The sequence below is a fragment of the Mustela erminea genome, chromosome 2 (genome assembly GCF_009829155.1).
Source record: "Mustela erminea isolate mMusErm1 chromosome 2, mMusErm1.Pri, whole genome shotgun sequence".
Lineage (NCBI taxonomy): Eukaryota > Metazoa > Chordata > Mammalia > Carnivora > Mustelidae > Mustela > Mustela erminea.
The window spans coordinates 14606137-14620320 of record NC_045615.1 but is presented as its reverse complement, the minus strand read 5'-3'; the positions used below and the strand labels follow the sequence as shown (position 1 = coordinate 14620320).

The window sequence follows — 14184 nt, the reverse complement described above, 5'->3', positions numbered from 1 at the left end:
ATATCAGATGACATTAACTAGGAGGTCAGTAGTTATGTGGTAGGAAATCCTGATTTGAACTATTTCTGAAAGACGCTCAAATTTCCTGACAGTGACTGACAAATGAAAATATAACTTACCTGGGTCAGGAGGATGGTTATTTGGGGGACAGTTAGGAAGGGATGGGGCAACTGGAGCTATTCCTCTGGAGACTGCAGTTTGGGATACATCCTGTTGACTCTCCCATCGGCCCTGTTAAGGACAAAAGCAGTAGTTTTTATTCAAATGAATCAGTTAACAGAAAGACCTAAAAATATTTAAGAAAGACTTTATACATTACTGAAGTTTTATTCCCTTTGCAAGACATGGGAGATTTGACTGTTTAAGTACCTACCTTTCTTCTTACACTTTTCATCTTTCAGGTGTTAATTTCCCAAATACTAATAAGACCTCACATTTGGCTATTCCCTCCAGTTCACAATTTGAAGTCTCCTCAGTTCTGTCCTAACATTCTTTTCTATACATCATGTTGCTTTCCATGAAATATGGATATGTTAAGACATTCCTTTTGAAATCCTTCCTTACGTTCTGCTCCTCTGCCTCAAGACACTCTCTCGCTTCAGATTCTCAAATCAAACTGAGGAACAACCCTAATACTGTGGACTGTCTCTTCTCCCTTCTCCAGGGACTACCCTTCTATCCATTCCAATACCATTCATGAAAGTAAAAATTCTAGAACAATATATTATCAAGGCTCTTATTTTCCACAGATATTAAAGAGAAATTCCAGTTAAGTGCAAATCAAGTAATCACAAGTTCCAAATAATGGAAGTCTCTGGATTAACAAGTTTTACTGTACTCTCAACTTATTCTATAAATTCCCATTAAAGAGATTTCACTGCATTATACAAGAACAATGCCAGTTGGGTGATAAACCAATCCAGAATGGGGTGGCAAACCACAAAAATGGGGATAATCATCAAAGCACTCTTAACATCAGTACCATCTGGCAAAGAAATAAACCCCAATAAAATGTTACAAGTACAAAACCCAGTAATGGAGATGAGATACAAGTCCTCTAAAAGCTTTAAGTCCCCTTTGATCCTTTGATAATCACTCTGCTTCTTTCTCATCAGAGTTAAATAATAGTATTTTATATTAGTTTAAGCTGGTATTCCACAGATGAGTGACCCTAACAATGTTCGAGTTTTCCTTAGTAATCGCCTGCAAAGCGAGCTCTTCCCTGCTCCTGAAGATGGATGGAGTGGAATGCCCTCTACAGTTTCAGATATGTATTGGAAAACCTATCTGCTTTTAGCAGCAACCTAAGTACTGATCATAAAATCAATAAATCTTAAGTGATCTGGATCCTGTTTACCTCTGAGAACACCACTTTTCCCTAGGAACTCTCTCAGCACTTGATATTTAAAAAAAAAAAAAAAAAAAATGGTATGATGTCTTAGCATTAGGAAGCCAGGAAACAAAATAGCCATGAAGAGATGATTAGGGAAACCATGAACTCTGAAATACTTCACTGCAGGAGCATTTGTGTTACTATGAATCACACACTGATTTACATACTTTAATGTTTCTTATGTCTTTTGCATTTAAATTTAATTGTCTGTCTGGGAAAGCCACAGTTTTGTGTACTCTGGGACATCACAATCAGGAAGCTGAACACTAAGGTCAATACTCTTTGGAGCTTCTCAGAGGAGGAAAAGCCTCATGCTTTGTTTACAGTGTTAAGCTCATGCAAGGTTGTTTTGAAGACAACTTACTTAATTTGAAAATAAATTTATTTTTGTATTTTCGATTTTTCTTTCTTGTTTGGCAGCTCACACAGTGGCACTCTGTCCCTTAGGGAAACTAAGTAGCTGATTTGGAGTCGGCATCTCAGCCATTTGGTGTATAATGGTCCAGTGACAAATAACGTAGGTGTCATCTCTTCCCCAAGGCACACTCGGGGCTCCACTAGCTTCCCAGGTAATATTTCCCAGCTGGCACTCCCACACACGATGTTACTAACAAATCAGAATGGAAGCAATAACTTTTACTGTCTCGTATATTCAAATATCTCAAGTGAGAACATCTGAAAGGGTGCACACAGTACACACATAACGCCTTAGCCAGACCACTAGCCTCAGCGGAGGATGAAAAATGGAAACACATTTCACTTCATCCATGCTACCTTAACCATCATCTTAACCTTGAGGAATTTCACACACTAACTGTTCCCAGGTCTCGCCAATCAAAGACAGGGACACAGAATGTCTCAAATTGATCTGGGGAAGAACAGACTCTGCTTCAGAGGGAACAACAAATTTGGATGACAAACTGGGTACAACGCTCCCTCCTCTTCCTTCTGATACCCACAGATCTCTGGGGAGACATTTCATTGAAATCATTCACTTATTGTCTCTTGTAGTGCATGTCCATTCTCTTGCCAAAAAAGAAACCCGTGGTTCAGTGTCTAACTACAGACACTGGCCCTCGGGGACAAGGCAATTAGTATCTTTCAATAAATTTTACTGGCTATTCCAGAGTTATTTTCCCTTTACTGAAATGTTGGGGGGAGGGTGGGGAGGAAACATCCGGTTAAAAGTACTTCAGAGGGAGATGAACTCAGGACAATGAATAAAAAAAGATATGGCCAAACACTGGACCTTTCTGCTGTCTTATGAGTTCAGTCCTCAAAGTGGAAAGAGTATGGAATATAAACTATATGCCTGGAATCTGAAAAGCTAGATCTGTGCCTTGTTTCTAACATTCTGCATGTCAACCAACTTCAGAATCAGCCAAGATGAGGAGATACAAGAGAGAAAACTCTGGCTTTGTTTTAGAGCCTTAAACTAGCTTCATACTTATTAGGGATTATTTGTGCTAACAGGCTGAATTCCAAGAAATAAAACCCCATTCGAGATAGCAATTATTTGTAGCTGGCATTGTAGATAAAGACAAAATGGAAAAGGGAAAACACGGGAGGCTGGCGGTTGCCTTGAGAACATGCTTTGGTCTTCCTTACACACCTAGAGTTCTCCTATTACTGCTCTTCCCAGACACAAATTCTTTGGGTTTTCCAAATTAAAAATATAAATAAATAAAATAAAAATTTTTTTTAAAAAGTTTGCTTTTGATCAGGGAAGTGACAAAGAGGTAAAGAAAGAGAAATGCCAGTAACATTCCAGGTCCAAAGGTGGCTTCTAATGCAAATAATGAAGAAGTGACTCATATTTGGCTTCAGCCTTTACCTGTGACACACTAAATAATTGCAGTATTCAGGAAGGCACTGCTGCCAAAACACACAAAAATCATTTTTGTTAACTGAATATTCACTTAAGCTTTTGGATACTTTTAACTGCATCAAGACCTCCAATCCGAAGATGATAAACATAGTACCTTACTAACATTAAAAAGTATAATTCCATCTAAAATGGCTTTTAAGTTGACAGTGTAACCTTGCACTGCAAAAGGTCTCAATGCACAACCAATTTTTAGATGGGTAAACAATATGCTGAAATTAATTTTGCAGCTAAGTCCATCTTGGTAGACTGGTCATAAAAAGCTTGTTAAGTTTTCACTGTATATATTAAAAAACTGCCTTGGGGCGCCTGGGTGGCTCAGTGGGTTGAAGCCTCTGCCTTCAGCTCAGGTCGTGATCCCAGGGTCCCGGGATCGAGCCCTGCATCAGGCTCTCTGCTCAGCGAGGAGCCTGCTTCCCTCTCTAGCTCTCTCTGTCTGCCTCTCTACCTACTTGTGATCTCTTTCAAATAAATAAATAAAATCTTTAAAATAATAAAATAAAATAATTTTTTAAAAAACTGCCTTATAATAATGAAATATCCAGTAACAGTAAATAGCAACATCACTGTAATTATATATATATATATATATTCCCCCCCCCATTTCTCAGGGCTCATCAACATAAGAATACTCTTAAAAAAAAAAAAGATAAGAATACTCTTAAACCTTTTTATCTGTTTTACCCATCCCCCACCAATCTCCCCTCTGACAACCTCCAGTTTGTTCTCTGTATTTAAGAGTCTGGGTTTTTTGGTCTCTTCTTCTTTGTTTCTTAAATTCCACGTGTGAAGGGCGCCTGAGTGGCTCAGTGGTTTAAGCCTCTGCCTTTGGCTAGGTCATGATCCCAGGGTCCTGGGACCCAGCCCCGCATTGGGCTCTCTGCTCAGTGGGGAGCCTGTTTCCCCCGCTCTCTCTGCCTGCCTCTCTGCCTAGTTGTGATCTCTGTCAAATAAATAAGTAAAAATCTTTATTAAAAAAAAATTCCACGTTTGAGAAAAATCATATGGTATCTGTCTTTTTCTGACTTAGTTCACTTAGCATTTCTAACTTCTAGGTCCATCCATGTTGTCACAATGGCAAGATTTCATTTTTTTAATAGCTGAGTAATATTCCATTGTATGTATGTCATTGTGTGTATGGGCTATACCAATGTCCCACTTCTTTATCCATTCATTTACAGACAGCACTTGGGTTGCTTCCATATCTAGCTATTATAAATAATGCAATAAACATAAAATGTGTATATATATCTTTTTGAATTAAAGTTTTTGTTTTCTCTGGGTAAATACCCAGTAGTGGAATTATTGAATCATATGGTAATTCTGTTTTTAGGTTTCTGAGGAACCTCTATTTTGTTTTCCACAGTGGCTACATAATTTCCATTCCAACAGTGCATGAGGGTTCTTTTTCTTCCCATCCTCAACACCACTTGTTATTTCTTGTCTTTTTGATTTTAGTCATTCTGACAGGTGTAAAGTACTATCTCATTGTGGTTTTAATGTGCATTTCCCTGATGATTAGTGATGTTGGGCATCTTTTCATGTGTGAATTGGCCATCTGTCTATCTTTTTTGGAAAAAAAAGATTCTCTGCCTGTTTTTAATCAGATGATTTCAGGTTTTTTGGTGTTGAGTTGTGTAAGTTCAAAATGGATATTTGATTTGCAAATATCTTTTCCCACTAGGGGGCAACTGGGTGGCTCAGTTGGTTAAGCGCCCAACTCTTGATTTCAGCTCAGGTCATGATCTCAGGGTCATGAGATCGAGCCCCACCGTCGGGCTCCGTGCTCAGCGTGGAGTCTGCTTAAGATTCTCTCTCCCTTTCCCTTTCTCCCTCCCCTCCTGCTTGCATTTTTCTATCACCAAAAGAAATAAAATCTTAAAAAGAGTATCTTCTCCCATTTGGTAGGCTGCCTTTTTGTTTTTCTGATGGTTTACTTCACTGTGCAAAAGCTTTTTATTTTGGTGTAGTTCCAGTAGTTTATTAGGGACATATTTTTAATTGAAAAGGCTATCAAGAATGACTTTAATACTGATTCTAAGGGATACATGTACCCCAACATTTATAGCAGCATTATCAACAATAGCCAAATTATGGAAAGAGCCCACATGTCCATCAACTGATGAATGGATAAAGAAGATACAAGATGTGTGCGTGGGTGTGTGTGCGCGCGCGCACACACACAGACACAAACACAGAGGACTATTACTCGGCCATCATAAAGAATGAAATCTTGCCAGGTGCAACAACACAGATGGAGCTAGAGAGTATTATGCTAAGCAAAATAAATCAGAGAAAGACAAGCACCATATGATTTCACTCATATATTTTAAGAGACAAAACAGATGAACACGGAGGGAATAAAAAAAAAGAGAAGGAATCATAAAACAACTGTAACTACAGAAAACAAACTGAGGGTTGCTGGAGGGTAGGTGGCAAGGGAATGGGCTAAAAGGGTGATGGGATGAAGGAGGACACTTGTGATGAGGACTGGTTGTTGTGTGTAAGTGATGAATCACTACACGGCACACTTGAAACTAATATTATATTGTAAGTTAACTAACTGGAATTTAAATAAAAGCTTGAGGGGAAAAAAGAAAAAGAATGATTTCTTTTAGGCCCTAAGGTGAATTTAAGTTGGGAGTAGTTCATCAAATTCAATTTATCTTTTTAAGATTAACGGGTCTATCAATTCAATCTTGGTGGAGCTCAGTAAAGCAATTCCAATTCTAATATGTAGTGAGCATCAATAAAAAGGGTGTGTAAAATATGGCTGGGCAAATTCCAAGCGTCATAAGCCAAAAGAGGAGACTGTTTTTAGTAGTTCACTGCTTCTTCTCACCTCCTAAAGAGCCCTAATCCTATCAAACTCTCCATCCCTGCCTCCTCCCATACCTTTTAGTATCACTTTGTCCTAAATCACTAATCTCTGCCATGGTATCAATTAAAAATTAGGAGAGAAAGGGAGACATGAACCTCTTCTTGTGTCCTCTCCTGGCTTCTGAACATTGTTTCAATGAACTGGATGTTCCCATCTTACACAGGGGGAAGACAGCACATCAAATTCTGTGGCCTATATTTCTGTATTCATAATCAAGATCAGAGGGATAGACACATTAACGGATACAGAACCTGGAAATAGGCCCACACAAGTTTACAAGGTAGATATAACTAATATTCAATTATTTCAAAGCACATTTTTCTAGCACTTTAAGCATCATCAACTCCAGGTTAAAATTATATTTCTCTCTTGTGCATCAAATACTTTAAGGTAAAGAAACCAAAATGGCGCTGCTGAGAAAAGTTCTGTGATGTCAAAGGAATGCCCAAAGCAGTTCTGTCATTTTATTCCTCTTTCCCTGTCCACACTTGAGAAAAGCACATCTTACAAGTTCCCAAATATTTATTTGTATTATCTGCTTAATATGAATTAACTCCAACTCCTCACATTCGAGAACCCTCTAAATTTACTAAGATGCCTTAGTTCCTGGGCTCTTTTGACAGCTACTTTTACAGTCTTAGAAAAAGAAGCATGTGAAAGGAATCCTATATATTGACTACCGAAGTTATTTTTACAAAAGAGTAAGAGCCAAAAAATTAGTATAGTGCCAAATTTAGTCATCTTATAAAAACTACATTTAAAAATTCATTCTTATTTTCAAGGTAAAAGCAAGCATGATACAAAGTTTTAGGGTAGTAGGATAGTACTTATATCCCACTCATTAGGAAAACCTAATGATTAATTACCTGTCCCTGGATCTCTGAAAACTGAAGAATGCAGGAAGTCCCCCAAAGAAAAGAAAAGAAAAAAAAAGTCTGAGATTTTTCAAAACAATTTCCTTTAGGAATCTGTGTACAAATTATTATAAATAAAGCTACTGGAGACCTTCTCAAACCACTACACATAAAAGAACAAAAACTAGCTACTTAAAAGAGCAAGGAGTAAAATTTTTCAATTCTAATATATGTTTTTGAAAAGGTGTTGAATTTTGACACATATTCTTTTTGCTCCTATTGAGATTTTCATACATACATATGTTTTAAATTCTAATTTAAAAAAAAATAGGTAATTGGTTCCTATGATCCCCAAACCAAATAATATAAAAAGGCATAGTGAGAAATCTACCTCTACCCCAACCTGTTAAGTTCCCCACATATTTCCACCCTCTCCCCAGGCAGATAAGTAATGGTATTAGCTTCTTATATATCCTTCTAGGGTTTCTTATGTATGTGTAAGCAAATCTATAAACAATCACACACACTTCTCTCCTGTCCCCCTCCTTTTGTAATATAAATGGCAGCATACTAATTTGTACTTTACTTTTATTTATTTATTTATTTTTTAAAAGTAGGCTTAATGTCCCATTTGGAGCCCAACACAGGGCTTGTACTCACAACCCCAAGATCAAGACCTGAGCTGAGAACAAGAGTCAGACACTTAATAGACTGAGCCCACCCAGGTGCCCCTCTGCTCTTCATTTTTTTTTTTTTTTAAGATTTATTTACTTTTTTGAGAGGGGCAGAGGAGAGGCAGAGGGAGAAAATCTTCAGGGAGACTCCCTGCTGATCCGGGAACCCGACTCAGGTCTCAATCCTGTGACCCATGAGATCATGACCTGAGCTGAAACCAAGTGTTGGATGCTCAACTGACCGAGCCACAAGGGCACCCCTCTGCACTTCATTTTTAAACATTAAGTAGATCCTGGTAATTTTTCCATATGGGTATCTAGAAGGGTTCCCAGTTATTTTTACAGCTGCATAGTATCCCATTCATTTATTTGTATGTATGGTGGGGGTGGTATATGACATCTGCCCAGATTAACCAGACCAAACCAATGGACAGTCTGTTTGTTTCCAGTCTTCTGCCATTATAAACAATATTTGAATGGACACTTGTACATGTATCATTTCACATGGGTATGAGCACAGCTGCTCTGCAGAGGGCTTTAACAGGATTTTGATAATTTGTAGGTCAATTAGTTTATGCACAACTCAGTCTTGAGGAATTCTTTTATGGGTAGTATTAAAAACACATACTGAATACAATTATGCTATACTTGAAAGCATGATTTTCTTTGTTTCATTTAAGGACACAGGGAGCAGGGGAATGACTTTTCCTCCCTAGTAAGAAAATATAATTTTAAGAATATTTATTTTTCCTAAATCTCTTTTAAGATGCTCTGTTTTAGATGATAAAACTATTGAGGGAACCCTTCCTCTGAATATGGGGGAGCTACTCTGTACTCCCTTCTGAAGTCTGGAATCAAATCCTCTTTCCTTTGTAATCTTTTCACTTCGTTTTCTAGCATCACAATTACAATCCTATATCACTAGAATCTCCTTACTCATTGAACAGACCCATTGCATAAAAATCTTCTAACAGATTTCTTCTATCTTTCTTTCTTCTACTGAACAGCCAAAGGTCTCTAATTATGATAGGCGGACATTCATTCAACCTAGCGAGAAGTCAAGGGATGCCCACAGTGACGAGATGTTGATTAAAGCCCAGCTATACCTCGTAACCTTTCAGGGCCCATGGATGCCAGGAGTTCAAAAGGAGATAAAAATAATAGCTTCATAGCTGAATTGGGAGCAAAGTTAGTTAGTAATGGCAAGCTGGCACCTTTTGTTTTCCCTGACAATACACTTCCAGAGGGTTGGGGACTAATATGGTCAGGGAGGGGCAAGTAAGCCAAATTCTGAGGAAGACTGAACTACAGAAATAGGGGGGAAAAGGTATTTAACTTGTTTGAAGTGTATGACAACTCAAAATATACCCTGAAATAGAGTGGAGGGATACATATCCTTGTTGCTGCGATGGTACCATGGTATCAGTAAAACCTGAGAGATTGAAAATCAAACTTTCCTCCTCTTCACTAGGGTACCCCAAGAAATCAAGATGACTAAGAAAGGGAAGGTCCTGGTAGAGTAGCAAAAATATGTAACATTACATTTACTCATTTACTATAACATGTCTTGCTGAGTTGTCCCCAACCTGCCACAGAAACTGCCCTGGGAAAGGACTCCCAGGAACTCTTTACTGTCATATCTGAAGCCGTCTTTGGTCCTCATCTTAAAAGCTAAAAAGCCAGGCACCTGGGTGGCTCAGTTGGTTGAGTGTCCGACTCTTGATTTCAGCTTCAGGTCGTGATCTCAGGATTGAGGGATCAAGCCCCATGTCAGGCTCCCTGCTCAGTGGAGAGTCTGCTTGGGATTCTCCCTCTCTCCCTCTGTCCCTCCCCCAGCTCATGTATGCATGCTTGCTAAAATAAGTAAATAAGTAAAAATATTTGGGAAAAAACCAAACAACTTAAAAATTCCTTTCTGCCCCAGTTTCCAAGCTACTCTCTGCTGGGTCTTCTGGCCAGCTTCTCTTCCAGCACGCGCTCATGAGTATTCTCATGCCAACCAGCTCCAACTTTAGATCTAATCCCTCACTCAGTTATAAATATGCCCTCAGCTCCCCAATCTGTCTTCGGCCCAGGCTTCCAGACCCTTCAACTGGCACAGACACCTTCTATCAAAAATGGAACTAAATCATTTTCTTCCCCAAACCTGTCCCTCTAACAGTTCATCTCTCTATTCTGTCATCCAGAAGTGCACGTCGCCCTCCTCGCCCTCCTCGCTCAACCTTTCTGTCCACGGAGTTCCAGAACATCTACCTCCTCCAGAGCAACTCCCTCACCCTCCCACTGCTGAATCTCCTCCCCCACCTGATGTATTCATCCACAAATTAAATTTTTTTTCACTTTTTGCACTGATAACTGTATATATCTGTACTGTATGCAATATTCTAATGTGATTTTATGGGCCACAGCCAGGAACCCAAGTGGGGTTTAGGTGGACTGTTCAAAAACACTTTCCAATTCAACTGTAATCATGTTAATGCCATTACTCCTTCAGGGGCTCCTTACCTCTTCCATTACTCCTTGGTACATGATGTTAGATCTCCGACAATCAGGCCCCTTTTCTCTGGGTTGTACCCGACGGACACCCTCTCCTTTAGTCACACTGCATGCAGTGTCATGAACATAGCAAGCTTGTTCCTCCTTCCATGCTTCTCTTCACACTGTTGCTTTCACTCCTTCCCTGCCTCGGGGGGCAGGTGGGGGGAACCTCACCTTTTAGCTTAGGGGGATTATCATCTCTGCAGCCTCTCCTGATCTGTGAATAATGCCTTTAAAAGTGTCCACCCCCACCTTTGGTCTCCTACTCTACCATACTTCCAGTATAGCATCTATGTTCCTTTATTCCATTTACTTGGTGTAGAGGAATCACTGTAACTTTCTTTCAAATGATACTGTTACTTTCTCTATTTAAACAGAAGGAGATTGGGGGTAGACAGAAAATTTTGGCCACTTCTTTCAAGGAACTAAAATATAACTGGGAATTTAGATTAGATGTAATTCCAAAAAAACACAAAAAGTTGTGCTTTATTTCTTATAGATATATTTCCCTTAAAATATTTTGCTTATTTACATTTAAAAATAATGACACAATTTCCCAGGAACTCAGCTTTGTTCCGGTAATCACAAGCTGTGCTGTGCTAAGAACTGATCAAGCCTATCACTGGATGAGTATAAATGAATACTACTTAGCACACTTTCAGAGACATGGTAGGTGAACAGTAAATTAGGTGAGTTGGAGAGCAATTTATATGTCTGTAAACACTGATATATATATATATGGCTCATTTTTAAGATCTAGGTTACTAGGAGTTTGCCTGAAATAATGGGATATATATATATACACATACACACACATATATACACACACACATTTTTATGTATTTCAGGTAAACTCCTAGTAACCTAGATCTTAAGAATAAGTCTTATTATTTATCAACTAATTGTTCTTAAGATTTTATAAGGAAAATTTCAAATGTACAAAAACAGAGTATAAAATAACTAACAACAGTAGAAAGGGTAGTATAACAAATCCCATGCAGCTATAAGCACCACCATTAAATAGACCATCTTCTCTTATCTATGCCCTCATTGTCCCCCGAGATTATTTGAAAACAAATCCCTGATTATCAGGCCATTGTATAAGACACTGCTCATTTTTACCCTCCTCAAGGGTTAAGAGAGCAATACAGAGCATGTTGCTCATAGCTAACAGTACCAACATCTAACCAGATCCCTCAAAAAATATCGGGCACAAAACTATGATATAGGACATCCAGTTACAACAATTCTGAGTACGATACTTTTAGGTAAAAGATAAAGAATTCTCTATGCTTGGAGCGCCTGGGTGGCTCAGTGGGTTAAAACCTCTGCCTTTAGCTCAGGTCATGATCCCAGGGTCCTGGGATGGAGCCCCACATCAGGCTTTCTGCTCAGCAGAGAGTCTGCTTCCCAACCCCCCACCTGCCTCTCTGCCTACTTGTGATCTCTGTCTGTCAAATAAACAAAAAAAAATCTTAAAAAAAAAAAAAAAAGAATTCTCTATGCTTAAACCTAAACTAAATTGGGAAACACTATATTAACAATAAATCCCAGCTAACAGAAGTTCTGTTCCCTTATTTTTAATTTCTTCTAGCGAATAATATTAACTTTCAGATAAAATCTTCCTATTCCTCACACATTTGCAATCATTTTATCAATATTTTACTATTACAATTTTGATTTAAATTTCCTTTTTTGACTCAAACAGGAAGAAATGTCTACATAAAAATACGAACTCAAGCAACAAAACTGGTTTTTAACCCTTAAAAAGTAGAGTAGTAAGGTCTAATAAACCTTAATTTAACTGGTAAAAAGAAATGAACTGTAAACACTTTCTAATAAATTTCACACAGCACAGAAGAACAGGAGAAATTTTGGCATGCAAAATGAGCATGTGATATTTGAGAAAAGGAAAGTTGAATGGGAAATCGGTCTAAGACTGACAGAAAAATAGTTATAAATACTTACCTTATTGCTGCCTAGACTATAGAATGGAATAAGATCTTGTCGGCTGCCAGACAACTGAAAAAGAAAAAAAGAGAGGATTAGTCCTTTATTTTTATTTTTTTCTAAAGATTTTATTTATTTATTTGACAGAGTGAGCAAGAGAGAGAGAGAGAGCAAGCACAAGCAGGGGGAATGGCAGACAGGGGAGAAACAGGCTCCCTGCTGAGCAGGGAGCCCAATGTGGGGCTCAATCCCAGGACCCTGGGATTATGACCTGAGCCAAAAGCAGCTGCTTAATCGACTGAGCTACCCAGGCTTCCCTGGGATTAGCCCTTTAGGTGTGAAAGTACAGGAATCTACGGTCCTGGAAATACAAGAATTTGAAAACCAAATCAACAGTCAGATGGTAGCAGAGATGCTGTCAAGACATTTGTAAATTAGGCTAGTGTATACTTTGAGACATTATTACGCATAACTTTTTTTAAAGATGTATTTCTTTATTTTGAAAAAGAGAGAGCATGTGTGCAAGCCAGGAGGAGGGGCAGAGGTAGAGAGACAGAATCCTCAAGCAGACTCCCCGCTGAGCACAGAGCACCAAGAAGGGCTCAATCCCAGGACCCTGAGATCATGACCTGAGCCGAAGTCAGGAGTTCGCCACTTAAACAACTGAGCCACCCAGGTGCCCCTCACAATTTTTTTTTAAACTGAATTGAACTTTAAGGTGGGAGGTTTATAAAAGATCAGACACCTAGTTTACCCTGAGGCAACAACAAGTAGGACATGGGTAAGGGATATTTCATCTGTTTATCCCCTTCTATTTAAAGGATACCAGCTTAATTATTTTACCATGTCCTCATCTTACAACTTCCTTCTCTGGGTATTCGTAGCAGATTTATAAACACAAACTATTTCTTTTAAACCACAGTTGGTATTTCTTCTAAATACCGACCTCTGTAAGTATCTGCATTTTAATGTATCATTTTTTGAAGAAATGAGATTTCAAGTTGAAATAAAGTGATATATTCCTTAATGTTCCCAATCTTTCATCCTGAGATCATTAGTGATGTCATTCAGTCACTCAGGGGCCACATGTGTCCTCCCGTTTGATACTCTCCCTACTTTCACTATCGTCTCTCAAACACCAAGGGGAAGGGTCAGCTGCTCTTCATTATGATGCTTGTACTGTCGTTTTTCTTAGTGTAAAGTTAGCAAAGGTAATATTTCTCATATCCGTATCTTTGTCAAAAGTAAGGAAAGGAGAGATAAATCACACGGCCACAATCATATTTCTTTGTGAAGAATTATTTGTATGCTTAATATGCACATAAATTATACCTCTGTTTTTAAAAACAACAAAAAACTTAAGACACTGTTATGAAATACACCTAAGATGTTTTACTCATTTATACTATCCTGGATGGCCTTTAAGCAATTGAGTTTGTAAACCGAATCCAGAATTCTCAATTAAAAATAATTAAGTTGGGCCCAGAAAATTCAAATGGCTTGCCAAAGGCACTTGGGCTAGTTTTGCTTTAGCTCAACAAACACTCACTGAACACCCACTCAGTCACTGTGCTAGGCACTGCTCATACAAAAGCTGTGAGAAACAGGAGAGATGAACTTAAATGGACACTGTCCCTACCATACTGGTAAAGACAGTGACAGAGGTGTGCACAGATGCTACAGGGTAGAGAACAGGGCATCCTAAATCAGTCTGGAGAAGGAAATGACATCTGAGATGAGAGTTAAAGGATACAAAAAAGAGTTATCCAAGGAAAGAAGGGCAGGGCAGGAGAGCCCAGGCAGAGCACAGAATGGGGAGTCCATGTACTCACTCTGTTCACGTTGGGAGAGCTAATACTCTTCCTACTTAGCTTCCCCTTTCCTGTCAACTGTTCCTTCACTGTAACTTCCTGTCAGTCAGAAAACATACAGAGGAAAAACACAGATCAGAGACCCACCTCCAAATCAGTACCATGCACAGCAGTGTTTGAGCTACCATCTCTACACAC

At 38.7% G+C, this 14184-nt stretch overlaps 1 protein-coding gene across 4 annotated transcripts in view; it reads right to left on the bottom strand.

Annotated features, from left to right (window-relative positions):
* Positions 1-14184, bottom strand: part of KIF13B (kinesin family member 13B) — a 196471-nt gene that overhangs the window by 34506 nt on the left and 147781 nt on the right. For all 4 annotated transcript variants that reach the window (XM_032332283.1, XM_032332286.1, XM_032332285.1 and 1 more), the window contains exons 34-36: positions 14008-14085; positions 12194-12247; positions 120-231 (exon numbers count right to left, since the gene is read on the bottom strand). In XM_032332283.1, the coding sequence (XP_032188174.1) occupies positions 120-231; positions 12194-12247; positions 14008-14085 (244 nt within the window). The remainder of the gene's footprint in view (positions 1-119; positions 232-12193; positions 12248-14007; positions 14086-14184) is intronic.